Raw genomic sequence first — 14,123 nt, 5'->3', positions numbered from 1 at the left:
GAATGGTTTTTTTTTTTTTTTTTTTGGACATATCCACACAAAATGAAGGAAGGAGATTCGAAGTAATGACCATCGCTTCATGAATGGTTTATACTATGTCATGTACGTTGTTAAAGTAATAATTAAATGATTAAATTTATCTTTTCCTATCTGCTTAAATTTTTAGGCATAGATACTGTTAGTCTAAATTTCTTGCTTTTTTAGTATTATTTTATTTTTTTTATGCCTTAAATTCTACCGTTTAGTTTTGTTGGGCCTTGCCCTTTAGACTAAGCATCTATGGGGTAGTTAATTTACACTAACGCATAAAAGCCGGATCCCCTAATAGCCAATTAGCTACCTAATAGTCAATTAGTAATTGACTAGCGCTAGTCAATTGACTAGCTAGGAACCACCTCGGACGTTTCCTTTCCTACCTTGCCTTTTGAAAATATGAAAGACAACTCAACAACCAACCACACAATGTTGTCGGGCCTTCCAAATTAATTAATGGTTTCGCGTGCTCTCTTTAATATTAAACTATAAATAAAGAAAAGAATTGGAAGACTGATTTATCATCATCCTCCAATATTTTCTTTGTTTAACGTACGTACAGTTCTGTTTTCTAATAAGCAAAATGGGTTCCAAGGCTTTTCCTCTGCTAGGTCTTTTGCTGGCAGCCATTGTTCTTCTCATCATCTCTTCGGAAGTGGCAGCGAGGGACCTGGCTCAGACTTCCTAGCTTCGACCATAAAAATAGTAATGTTGTTCCGTGCTACTAATGTCCACGCAGTTTTCGTTTTGTGTGAACGTAACATGCAATGATAAATATTGGTGTCATATATTGTTCCATGCATGAGCTTAATTAAAATATTACTGCGTTTGCTTAAAAACTGAATTCCTAAAGCATGCATGTTATTGAAGCACATAATTGTAAAATTTTATCCAAAGAGCAGCATATTTGATTTTTTTTTTAAAAAAAATAAAAAATAAACATAAAATTGTGGCAGTATACTTCAACTTGATCACCAATAACTTATGTTTTTCATCATGTGTACGTACGTGGCCATCAAAGAGTCCAATGGAATATATGTCCGCCCCGGGCCCGGGGGCATTAGAAGTGGAATTGGCGGAAAACGTACATTCCTGCAATGGTGGTTGTTGTGATTATTATAACTTGGACATCGGCGGGGCACGAGCTGCCTTAGATGCTGCCCATAATCTGGTGAAGCTACTTATGCAGAAACCGAAGCCAAGCCTCAAAACTATAGCAACATATTTATCTAAATTATATATGGTGCTCAATTCCCTTTTCCATTAGGATTATGTTTAATTCCCTTTTCCAATTAAGATTTGTTTTCCTTTTCGTTGTTAAATTAAGAGGTACCTATCATATATAAAGGCCTCTAGTCTTTATTATTTGGCAATCAAGTTTTAAAATATTAATTAAATTTAAGTCATTCGAAATTATTTTTCTGTTTGTTTATTTGTGACAATTAAAGCCTTTCTCTTCCCTATTTATTAATTTATCTTTTCCTGAATTCCCTTTTTAATATTCAATTCTTAGTTATAACATTATAAATATGCGCTAAATACATAATTGTTGTCGACGGTGGTTTTACTATTATTTATCAGAATAGTCTCTTAAACTTTTTAAGTGTAAAATTAATCCTTCTGTCTACTTTTGTTAGTGGGCTGTTACCTCGTGTAAAAAAAAAAAAATTCCAATTAGATCATCATCTGGCTCCACGTAAGCCTGCGATGTCATCCTCGACATGTCCTTATAAACTAAACGAATCCAAAATCAAGAGATTAGCATCCTCTCAAATTATTTATTCGAAGTTGAGAGAATTCGGCACTACAAAAAAACCGGTGTTTACTGATAAATGTTTACCAAATAAGCTATCTCTAATTTCCTTCTCATTGCGTAGTGAAAAGAGAGAGCTCTGTGGATTGATTGAACGTGCCAGTTAACTCTGGTGGATCCTAAGTCCTGTGATTTTATCAGATTAATCAAAGAAACAGCAGAGTAGGAAATTAAAAGTCCAAGGCTGTTCCTAGTCAATTAGACTTTTCCTACGTACCCTGCTTTTAGAAAATATGAAACACAACTCAACAACCAACTACAATATTATGGGCCTTCGAAATTAATGAATTTGCGCGAGCTCTTTAATGTTGACCTATAAATAGAGAAAATAAAGACTGATTTTATCATCATCCTCATTCCTCCAATATTTTCTTTGTTTAACAGTTCTGTTTTCTAATAAGAAAAATGGGTTCCAAGGCTTTTCCTTTGCTAGGTCTTTTGTTGGCAGCCATTGTTCTTCTCATCATCTCTTCGGAGGTGGCAGCGAGGGACCTGGCTCAGACTTACTCTAACCAGGAAAATGGTATACCGCGCGTTGTTCCGTGCTACTAATTTCCACGCAGTTTTCGTTTTGCGTAAACGTAACAATGATAAATGGTGTCATATATTGTTCCATGAGCTTAAAAAAACTGCGTTTCCTTACAAATAGAATTCCTGAAGCATGCATGTTATTGAAGCCCAGAATTGTAAAGTGTTATCTGAAGATCGAGCAGCATTTGATGTTTGTTTGTTTGTTTTAAACAAAAACAAAACAAATTTGTGGCAGTATACTTACAATTTGATCACTAATAACTTGTGTTTTCATGATCATGTGTGTTAATTAATGTCAATAATATCACAATAAGACAATTATATATATCGTACAAACATCTTTCTTCGCACTTTCAGTGGAGGCCACCAAAGAGTCCAATTATGGAGTAGATGATTACAATTATTCCAATAGTACGTGGGTTTGGTGGGAAACATTCCTGCAAGAATGGTTGCTGTAATTATAACTATGAAAGTGGCGGGGGCTGCCGTAGATGCTGCCCTTAATTAATCTGGTGATGCTACTTTTGCAGAAACCGAAGCCAAGCCTCAAAACTAAAGCAACATATTTATCTAAAGTATGGTGTTCAATTCCGTAGTAATTAATGTTATAAATAAGTGCTAAATACAAAATTGGTGTTGGTGGTTTCAGTGTTTATCAGATTAGCCTTTAGACTTTCTTATAGTGTAAAATTAATCCTTCCGTACGTCTACCACGTGTAAAGAAAAGCCAGTTAGTCCAACACTCCCCTTTCCCTATAAATACAGCCCCCCTATGTCCTTTATACACCACCGCTTCCCACCCTATATATTGAGAGAGAGAGAGAGAGAGAGAGGGAGGAGCTTTTGAGGTTGTTCCACCCTCACTAAGGTAAATCTAGCTTGGTGCCTAACTCGATTTTCATGTTATTAGTATTCTGTCCTTATGACTTATTATGTTTTTGACAAATTTTAAGCACACTATAATGAGTCTTATAGATTGTCACTTTTTAAAAGAAAATGGTAAACTAACTTTTAATTTCCATGATCCATCACGTTGATGTGTTTTAACATGTTTTTATTCGGGTATTAGAAGTTAGGGTTATGAGTTACGTTTTGGGTAAAAGATTTAAGTCTTTCAAGCATTCAAGTACCATTCGAATGTTCCACAGCCCCTAGCTGAACGTTTGACGATACCCAATATCACTAATTTTTGATGGTTTAATATGTACATCTAACTCTTTATTAGGGTATTATGTGTATATATAGGTTAGACTTTTGAGTGGTTATTTATAATGTTAGAATGTGTATCGTAGTAGCGGGAATCCAAGATGTCCGAGCTTATGGATTAGCAGACGTGGTAAGTAAACACTTACAAAACTTGTCTCGCTTTAACGTGTGATATATCAGCGAATTGAACATGTTTTATTTCCTTAATAATATGTCATAAGCCTGTTAATTTTATAATATTTTTATAACTGTTCCAAGATAGTATTACTTTTTTTTATTATGCCAAGAAATGAATTATATTAAATTGCATCATATGATATGGTACACCGATACGTGCGGTAGGACGACCATAAGTTTACTATACGGGCTTAACCCTATGGTTACAGAGGTTACTTTGATGTTATGATAGGCCTTGGATCCCATTATTGTTTTTGTGACTAGCGTACTTTACTTCAATAGGGGTTACAGTTATGGTTTTGATAGTAGCGTGGGCCACTCGAGATCGGACTCAGTCGGGCTGCTAGTATACGACCGTATGCGTTCAATATCCGGGCACTGTTGTTGTATTGCAGGTCCTTTGGAATAGCGCTGTAGAACCTTAGATTGTTTTGTAATTCTGCATACGTAACATGTATAGCAGTAGTTGTATTTATAGAAGAATCTGAAACATCTAGATAATCGCTTGATGTGTTTTACACGAAACAAACTATCTATCTAATCTGAACGTCTAACTCTAAAGTCTTAGTAGATTACATTCACAACTAGTCTAGAGTTAATCTATATAGAAGTCTAACTAGAAGAGTCTTTGTTTATCAGAATCCTACCATCTCCTATTATTTCTGCATCTACAAGAATTCTTCCAAGCAACTCACAGCTTACTCAAAATCAGATTGGGCAAGTTGTCTGGATGATAAAAGATCCACCTCCGGTTATTGTGTTTTACTTGGTAAGAATATTCTGTCATGGAGCTCAAAGAAGCAACCAACCGTTTCTCACTCAAGTACTGAATCCGAGTACAAAGCAGTGGCCAATGCAGCAGCTGAATTAGCATGGATTCAGTCTTTACTCAATGAACTTGGTGTTACTTCTCCACATCGACCAGTTCTACATTGTGACAATATTGGCGCCACATATCTCACGTCTAATCCTCTCTATCATGCAGGCACAAAGCATATAGAGATTGATTATCATTTTGTCAGAGATATGGTTGCTAAGAAACTTCTTGATGCTTGCTTCATCTCTGGGAAAGATCAACTTGCTGTTGTCCTCACTAAGCCTCTTCCTGCTGTCCGGTTCGGGATGCTATGATCCAACCTCAACGTGCATCCTCCCACGTCGAGTTTGAGGGGGCGTATTGGATCAGAATCCTATTCGGCTAAAGATAATGCTATAGACTTGAATAAGGATTCTGATAAAGCTTTAGAGTTAAACAAAGACTCTTCTAGTTAGACTTCTATATTTAGATTAACTCTAGACTAGTTGTGAATGTAATCTACTAGGACTCTAAAGTTAGACGTTCAAATTAGATAGATAGTTTGTTTCATGTAAAACACATCTAGCAATTATCTAGATGTTTCAGATTCTTCTATAAATACAACTACTGCCATACATGTTACGTATGCAGAATTACAAAACAATCTAAGGTTCTATATGTATAAATTCAGTAATAGATTTAAAAATGAGATGTGTAGAAAATATAAAATACATTGCAATCAGATTTTTTGGAGGAGGTAGAAGCCACGTTAGGAAACTCATATTATATATATATATATATATTGATTTGAATTGAATGTTGAGAAGAATATGGAAAGTATTTAAAATGCATAAATTATATAAAAAGATTTTTATTTCTTTTCCAAATGCATGTATTTCTTATAGAATTTTAGTGACAATACTTGTTACAATTGCTTATACAGAAAAAGGGTTTTAAAAATAAAAATTGATAAAATCTTATCTAAGATCAACAAGGTCACAAAAAATATTAATTAAATTGATCATTAGCTTTACAATCAATTAAAAAGAAGATGTTACAAAAACTTGAATATAAAAAATAAATTATTATTTTGCATCCCAAAAGGCGAGATTAATAATTCTTAAATAAAAATATAATATATATTAAAATAAACATTATTTAATTAATATTTAAATATAAGAAAAATACCTCATTTAAATTTGTCGCTTTAAGCCTGAAACTTAATGGTGTCTTTCGTCTTCTATTTGTCTTCAAACTATGACTGCAAATAAATACATTTTTACTACGTAGAGTATTAATTTGTCTTTCTATATTGACAATTAATTAGGAACAAAAAGATCGATATGCTCTTTTGTGATTATATATATATATATATATATATATATGTATGAGCGTGCGCGTTTGCCACTACATTAACTTTTGAATTAAATACCGTTTTCCCCTCTAAACAACCACTCATTTACGTATTGCCCCGAATGAAATGCGTACTACCATTTACTTACACAGGCACAAGTCAAGGTCTTGTTTTCGTTACATTAATAAAGGAGCACACGCATGGTGTCCAATAATATATGGTATACATCGTTTCGTTGACATTAAAAGTCAAGGTCTAGGTAGAAGTATTCGTTGTTATAATATGGAGATCTATTTCTCTTCCTGATCATTCCTGTGCTTTATTTTTTGGTTCTTCTTTAGAAGGTTTTTGATTCAGTAAAAAGAAAAAAGAAAAAAAATGGATCCCCGGTTGGTGGAGGCAGTGCGAAAAGGAAACGTCATTGAACTACAGAAATTACTTCAAGAGGACCACCTCGTACTTGAGAGAGGTTCAGTGGCAGTGTACCCTGAGACTGTCCTACACATTGCAGCCATGGGTGGGCAAACAGACCTTGTGAGGGAGCTACTGAAGCTTAAACCAGATTTTGCCACCAGACTGGACAAGGACGGGTTTAGCGCAATACACATAGCCTCCGCCAATGATTTTGTGGAAACAGTGAGAGAGCTACTGAAGTTTAGCCGTGAGCTTGCCCGTCTTAACAGCAGCGATGGAAGGACTTCCCTTCATTGTGCAGCTGTAACTGGGAGGCTTCATGTCATTAGGGAATTGCTCGGCTTTTATCCCGGCTGTATCGGAGACGTGACTCTAAGAGGCGAGACTGCGCTTCACCTAGCCGTGAAGTATAACCAATTTGAGGCCTTCAAAGCCATGTTTGATATGCTCAGGCAGCTTAACATACACGAAATTCTGAGTGCTGGGGATGATGATGGCAACACTGTCTTACACCTTGCAGTTGCTAGGAAGCAGAGTCAGGTACGTAAATAATGCCATCTCACTCTACACGCGATGTTGCTTTATCAGCAAAGGAACATAAATCCGTGAATTATTAATCTGCTGAGTTAAAATGATTGGCATCAGCTTATTCATAACCTGTCTTTGTTCAGTATAATTTATACAAACTTCATTCAACGTTAGTTACATTAATATCTCTACTAGTATACGTTCTTAGTTACAATCTAATAATTTCCGATCCTCTGAACTGTGAGGGGTTGGGCTGTTGGTACGTAGTTTGCTATTTTGTTCGAGTCTATAAATTACTTATTCGTAAAGAAAGAAGGGAAAATATATATATATATATATATATATATATATATATATATATATATATATATATATATATATATATATATATATATATATATATATATTTAATGCTTTTACTATCTACAATACTTGTTACAGACAGTGAAATTGCTACTTGGTGGTGATGGTAGCCAACAAGAAGCAGCCGGTGTGAATGTGACCAACAAGAGTCGCTTCACTGCTTTGGATGTGTCTGATGTCGTACTCGTACAGGAAATGGTGGGTGAACCCACTAATTTCATGGTCAGGGATTTGCTTCTGCGCGCAGGAGCCTTAAGAGGGTCAGAAGTTGAAGACTTTGACACTTATGCTCAAGTTCATCACAAGCAGATCTCGGTGACGGCTCTGCCTCCCCAGACTCTCTGGCAGTTCTTATTACATGATATTTCACTTCTAAACCCTTGGAGAATTTGGAAAACGTTAACAGAGGAAGTGAAAAAGTCACCATCACAAACTCAAAATGCTTTGCTGGTTGTGGCTGTACTTATCGCAACTATAACCTACCAAGCCATACTAAGTCCTCCCAATGGCTTTTATAGCGGCACAGATTACTCTGCTGCTAAAATATCAGACAATTTACAAGAATTCATTCCATTCATGGTTCCCACTTCTATTGGGTTTTTTGCATCGCTTGCCGTGATTATTTTGGTTATGGATGGGTTTCCACTCAAAGCATTGTTGGGGATCGCTGTGCGTTGCATGGCTGCAAGTTATATTTGCGGGCTTTTGTTGATTGGACCTACTGGTTTAAATGCTTCTCATTGGGCAATGACAATAATAGGAATAATGGTCTTCATGGACTTATTTCGCTTCGGCTACTGGTTAGTCAAGAGATGGTCCAAAGAAATTAGAAACAGAAGAAGAATGTAATTAATGACGTCCGAGAACCTTTTGTGTGCTTTCACTTTCACTTTGCTATTTTCTATTTCTTAGCTAAGTAGCTATAGACTATGTTATGTTAGGGAATAAGTTTATGCAGCAAGTCATCAAGTCATGTCATTCACATCAGCCTGCACAGCAAGTCAAATCTCTACAGCAAGGATTGATAACTTGCTGTAGAGATTTATTCTCTAACATGTTAGACTTGTTGGATGGTTATTTTCAGTATCGTATTTAAAAATTTAACTGTGAAATTAATCATTTTTCTTTAAAAAGCCATAACAGAAGAAAACCCTAAAAGAAGAGAGAGAGAGAGAGAGAGAGAGAGAGAGGAGAAGAAGTTGGAGATGTCATCGACGGTTTTTAAAAGTTTATTTAAATAAAAGAAATTAAGATAATCGTTCCGACATTCGAAGTCAATTGAAAGACTTTAAAACATTACATAAAAACGTGTGTTTTGATTGAAATACTTATGATCCGTTTGGGTGTTGAATTCGAATATTATTCGAATTCACTGTGCAAATTACGAGGTTTGACTTTGTGAGATAAAATTTGAAAAAATTTGAAATTTTTTGAAAAAGTTGAATAAAATATAATTTGTTTTTGAAAAAAGTTGAATATTATTCTAAATATTATTCAAAACAAACACACCATAATAAACACACAATTTTACTTAAAAGTAGATACTTAGCAGCAGGGTTGTATATATCGATGCAAATGTGGTTATAGGCAATATCCACATCTGTATATATTATGTGATTACTAATCGCTATCTGTATTTGATCAAGTAATGAACCTTCTGGACTTATTTTTATCTTTTGGGGCTCTAATATGGCTTATTTTTTAAACGATTTTAAAATTATTTTGGTCCTGTGTTTTAGTGTTTTGGGCATGTTTTGGTTTTTCTTTTTTAAGTCGTAGCATTTTAGATGAAATCCATATCTAGATTCCATTGGCCCCTTGAAGCTAGTGCCGAAGCTGTTCTTTCTTTACAAAATTACCATCATCAAATATCTAGGGTCATAACAATGATCTTCCTTACCCCTTGAAAATGAAAACAAAAACCCCAATTGGAAAATGCATAGGTTGCGGCTGTTCGAGGAATGAGGATAGGAGGTTCGAATTTGAGGAAATTTGGACAAGGTAATTGTGAGAGACCACTTATGGCCTCACCTAACTAAATAAAAATTGGGCTGTTTAACCACTTATTCTGTCAGATGTGTTATAAGTAATCTCTTACAATCATCTGTTCAAATTTTTTCAAATTCGAGTAAATAATTTGAGAGGAGACTAATCTCTCAATTTTGGCTTTGTTTAGTTTATAGGGACGTATCAAGGATGACATCACATGCTTACGTGGAGCCAGATGACCAAATGAAAAACTGATTTGACAGTTTTTAATAACATGACAATATTTAACGTGTACGTAACGCCATGTGATTGAACTAATTGGATTTTTTTACATGTGGCAAACCACCCACTAACAAAAGTAGAGAGAAGGATTAATTTTACACTGTCAGAAAGTTGAGGAGACTATTCTGATAAACACTAAAACCACCGACACCAGTTATGTATTTAGCACTTATTTATAACATTACAACCGTACCGAATTAATTAAGCACCATAATTTAGATGAATATGTTGCTTTAATAAGTTTTGAGGCTTAGCTTCGGTTTCTGCATCGATCAATAGGTTCACCAGATTAAGGGCAGCATCTACGGCAGCGCCCGCCACTTTCATAGTTATAATTACAACAACCATTCTCGCAGGAATGTTTTCCGCCAAGTCCACTGTGGTAGTCAAATTCATAGTCTCGTGCATCATCTCCATCATTGGACTCTTTGGTGGCCTCCACTGAAAGTGCGAATTAGAAACATGTTAGTACGATATATATAATTGTCTGATTGTGATACTATTGACATTAAATTGTAAGTTATTAGTGATCAAATTGTAAGTATACTGCCAGAATATTAAAAACAAACAAACAAACAAATATCAAATGCTGCTCTTTAGATAACATTTTACAATTCTGTGCTTCAATAACATGCATGCTTCAGGAATTCTATTTGTAAGGAAACGCGCAGTTATTTTAAGCTCATGCATGGAACAATATATGACACCAATATTTATCATTGTTACGTTCACGCAAAACGAAAACTGCGTGGAAATTTATAGCACGGAACAACGGTACTAAGGCAGCAAAATGTAGATCCCAACGCACCATTTTTCGGGTAGAAGGAAGTCTGAGCCAGGTCCTTCGCTGCCACCTCCGAAGAGATGATGAGAAGAACAATGACTGCCAACAAAAGACCTAGCAAAGGAAAAGCCTTGGATCCCATTTTTCTTACTAGAAAACAGAACTGTTGAACAAAGAAAATATTGGAGGAACGAGGATGATGATAAAATCAGTCTTTCTTTACTTTATTTATAGGCCAACATTAAAGAGAGCGCGCGAAATTATTAATTTGGAAAAGTCTAATTTCTTTTCTTTTTATTAATTATTTTGACCATCTCCAACGAATAAATTATCTGCACATGCATCATCTTGATATTTTCTCTGGATAAAAATTTTGGTACCCCTAACATTTCTCAAGTCGAATTGAGTAGGAATCACCCCGGACTTTTCCTACTCTGCGCGTTGTTTGTTTGATTAATCTCATAAAATCACAGGACTTAGGATCCACCTGAGTTGGCCACGTTCAATGAATCCACAAAGCTCTCTTCTTTCACTACGAAGTGGGAAGGAAAGAGATATCTTATTTGGTCAACCATTATAAATTTTTTTTTAAAAAAAAAATTGTTTTTCTTTGTCCACCGTATTTGGCATCATCTACTCCATTGGAGTACTCTTTGGTGGCCTCCACTGTCACAAAATAAAACATGTTATTGTGATAATATTGACATTAATTAACGCACATCATGACAAACAAGTTACTAGCTAGTGATCAAATTGTAATTATTAGTGATCCACTAGAGTTGGCCGGCCACGCGAGTTCCTTTTTTCTTTTCTTTTTTATATTGGTAGTTGGCCACGTTGAATCCACCACAAAGTTAGGAGTGTAAACGACACTACAAAAAAAAAAAAAAAACTCATTTATGGACGATTTTTTTCTAGACGGTTTTAAAAACTGTCTAGAAAATAAAATTTGCAGACGATTTTTTTTAAAACTATTTGTAAAAAATTTATTATAGACGATTTTTACTAAACAATCTGGAAATTTTCATTTCTAGACGGTTTTGTAAAAACCGTCTATAAATTTATAAACAGTTTTGAAAAAAACTGTCTGTAAATATTATTCCCAAAGAATTTTATGGACGGTTTTTACAAAACCGTTTTAAAATTTCAGACGGTTTTTTTATAAAACCGTCTATAAATTTAGAGACGGTTTTTACCAAACCGTCCGTAAAATTTAAGTTCTAGACGGTTTCAAAAAATACCGTCTGGAAATATTTTTCTCACGCTATGTCATCAATCCGCGTGATGCCTCCAAATTTCACTACATCCATCTGATTTTTTTCCCTACAAAAATCACAACCATCCATTAATTCTTTTGACAACCAAAAACTTTCCCAGCCAAACCAAAATAAATATAAAGGAATATATATGACCTGGCCGGAGGTACGTAGCTAGATCGAGGAATCTCGCCCATCAATGCTGCCGCCGACAACGACGTCTCTGAGCTCTCCGATGGTGTCCACTACAACCACCGGCCAAGAGAGACAAAGATGAGGAGGTCCGATCCGCCAAGAGAGACGAAGATGAGCGTGTCCACTACCACCACCGCTTCCACACCTCCAATCCGAGACCGCGAGCTGCTATACTAGACAGACATCTCCGACAATGACTCCCCGTCGTCGTCCCCCTCCGCTGAGCTTGAAATCGGACTGAGCCACGAAGCCTCCAGAACTCGCTGCCACTGAAATCGACCGAAGCCTGTAGAACTGAGCCGCGAAGCCTCTGCGAAGCCTCGACGCCGTCCTCTCCATTGTTGATCTGGCCAAGCCCAATCTGTTGCAACTACGACAGCATGGGGGGTTTGCTCACACCTCAGATCAGGGAAAGACCTATTATCTTAATTAACATTTCTGGTAAATAATTAAAAAAAAAAAAAATTAATTAATGATGTTAATATATATTAAAAAAGAAAAGAAATACATCTCGGGAAAAAAAAAAAAAAAAAAAAAAAAAAAAAAAAAAAGGTGGGGGGGGGGGGGGGGGGGGGGTGGCAAACCGTCCAGAATTGAATTTGGACGGTTTTGCCTAAACCGTCCAGAAATTTATTTCGCGACTGTTTATCGCAAAACTGTCCAGAAATTTATTTCGCGACTGTTTATCCTGGACTGTTTTAAACCGTCCATAATAAACCGTCTGGAATTGTTTCCAAACAGTTTTTGTTTCGATTTCTGGACGATTTAAAGCCGTCCAGAATTTGTGTTTTTTTTGTAGTGCAAGCTGAACTACTTGTGAGCTTATTCGAGATTGGCTCGAATAAACTTAACTCGTGCTTGAATCGATTATTAAATGAGCTGTTCGTGAACACAAAATCGAACTCAACTATTAAACGATACAAACTAATATAAACTTGGCTCGACTAATGTTCGTGAATCCACTTATATAAGGATCAACTTATATATATATATATATATATATATATATATATATATATATATATATATATATATATATATATATATATATATATATATAACTTGTTAATATATAACTTATTTTTATAATATAATATATTAACAAACAATATACTATATGTAAGCATAAATTAAGTAACAAATAAAAATGGTTAGTGTATATTAATTCATTATAATTGTTTGGTTATATATATATATAATAGTAAAAGTGAATAATGACAATTCAGATACTTAATCGTATGATTCATATTATATTATTTATGTAATATAATAAGACTATATGATCATATAATAATATAACATTGTGGCATATGATATGTAATTGATGTGTGTTTTAATGAGTACTCGCAAGCGCACGAATCGTTTGCAATATAGTGTGTGCAAGTGCGAGGTCGAATCCACAGAAAAATGTTCAAATATTGGTGTCTTGTTTAATCAACCTCATTTTAACCTAGTTCCAAAGGTTTGAGGATTGATTCAAGAACAAAAGACTAAATAAACGAGATGAAATGAATATGCAAATTAAAAGGAACTAAGGCTAAGGAATCCACCAAACCAAATCCAACAACTCACACTTCTTGGTTTCTACTTGAACACTCAAAGAACATTAAGCTTAGGGTGTCATTCAAGTTTCTCAACCACATACTCTAGAACCATTAAATGAATCAAACTCAAAGATAAATCACAAAGAGTACCCATTTGAAATCAAATCATCCAATGTATCCATTCAATGAATAAATCATAATGGATATCATCATTCAAACAGATAAAACAATGTATCCATCGGTTGAAACACATTAAATGTCCTATATCTACCAACAACCACATTCATTGCAAAAGATAAAGTATTTAAATGAATGGAGCTTGAATAACAAATATGATATATCATCAAATGTGCAAGTATTATAACAAGAGTGTGAGTGTCATCAATGGAAAGGTTTCATCATCAACCTTAGTTGAGGTTACTAGCCTTCCATGACTAAGAACACCACAAGAAAATGAAGAACAACCATGGAAATAAAATGAAAGCTTTACAAAAAGAAAGTGTCTAAGAACAAAAACTACTGGAATACACTACAAAATGCACGAAATTAAACCTAGCTACTGTTCTCTAAACTCTCCTAACAATGAGGTATGGCTATGGCTTTTATAGAAGGAAATTAGGGCTAGAAACCCATGTAAAATGACTCCTCTAACCCCCTCTAGGGTTCCTCTCTTGCTAGAGACAACCAAGGTCATGCAACTAACGTGTTCTGCTGCGAAAATCAGAGGGAGAACTGCTTTTTGTCATGGAGAAGCTCCTGATTGGGTGTTCTGGCGCGATTCTGCAAAAGTCGTAAGTTCTGAGAAATTTCGATCGATCGACTTTTATTCGATCGATCGACTTCGGGCAAAATTCGATC

The 14,123-nt window shown here is 35.1% G+C and overlaps 2 protein-coding genes across 2 annotated transcripts; one reads left to right on the top strand and one right to left on the bottom strand.

Moving 5' to 3' along the window:
- Positions 1–6,154: 6,154 nt before the first annotated feature.
- LOC133861246 (ankyrin repeat-containing protein BDA1-like) lies at positions 6,155–8,220 on the top strand. The gene is made up of 2 exons (XM_062296986.1): positions 6,155–6,864; positions 7,294–8,220. Exons 1-2 carry the CDS (start codon positions 6,289–6,291, stop codon positions 8,062–8,064), a joined length of 1,347 nt encoding a protein of 448 aa, XP_062152970.1. The 5' UTR covers positions 6,155–6,288; the 3' UTR covers positions 8,065–8,220.
- Positions 8,221–9,494: 1,274 nt separating this feature from the next.
- LOC133861833 (glycine-rich protein DC7.1-like) lies at positions 9,495–10,457 on the bottom strand. Its single transcript, XM_062297647.1, has 2 exons — positions 10,295–10,457; positions 9,495–9,927 (listed from the first exon to the last, which is right to left on the bottom strand). The coding sequence occupies exons 1-2, from the start codon at positions 10,410–10,412 to the stop codon at positions 9,776–9,778; spliced, it is 270 nt and encodes an 89-aa protein (XP_062153631.1). The 5' UTR covers positions 10,413–10,457; the 3' UTR covers positions 9,495–9,775.
- Between the last annotated feature and the right edge of the window lie 3,666 nt (positions 10,458–14,123).

The sequence above is a fragment of the Alnus glutinosa genome, chromosome 2 (genome assembly GCF_958979055.1).
Source record: "Alnus glutinosa chromosome 2, dhAlnGlut1.1, whole genome shotgun sequence".
In the NCBI taxonomy this organism is placed as follows: Eukaryota; Viridiplantae; Streptophyta; class Magnoliopsida; order Fagales; family Betulaceae; genus Alnus; species Alnus glutinosa.
Note: the sequence above shows the minus strand (reverse complement) of the source record. Positions and strands in the feature narration are given on the sequence as shown.

Bases quoted from the DNA above. Each gene is read 5' to 3' on its own strand.
- LOC133861246 (XM_062296986.1), top strand. From the start codon at position 6,289: ATGGATCCCCGGTTGGTGGAGGCAGTGCGAAAAGGAAACGTCATTGAA. The intron at 6,865-7,293 runs GTACGTAAATAA...TACTTGTTACAG, and splicing joins TTGCTAGGAAGCAGAGTCAG to ACAGTGAAATTGCTACTTGG.
- LOC133861833 (XM_062297647.1), bottom strand. From the start codon at position 10,412: ATGGGATCCAAGGCTTTTCCTTTGCTAGGTCTTTTGTTGGCAGTCATT. The intron at 9,928-10,294 runs GTGCGTTGGGAT...TCGCACTTTCAG, and splicing joins TTCCTTCTACCCGAAAAATG to TGGAGGCCACCAAAGAGTCC.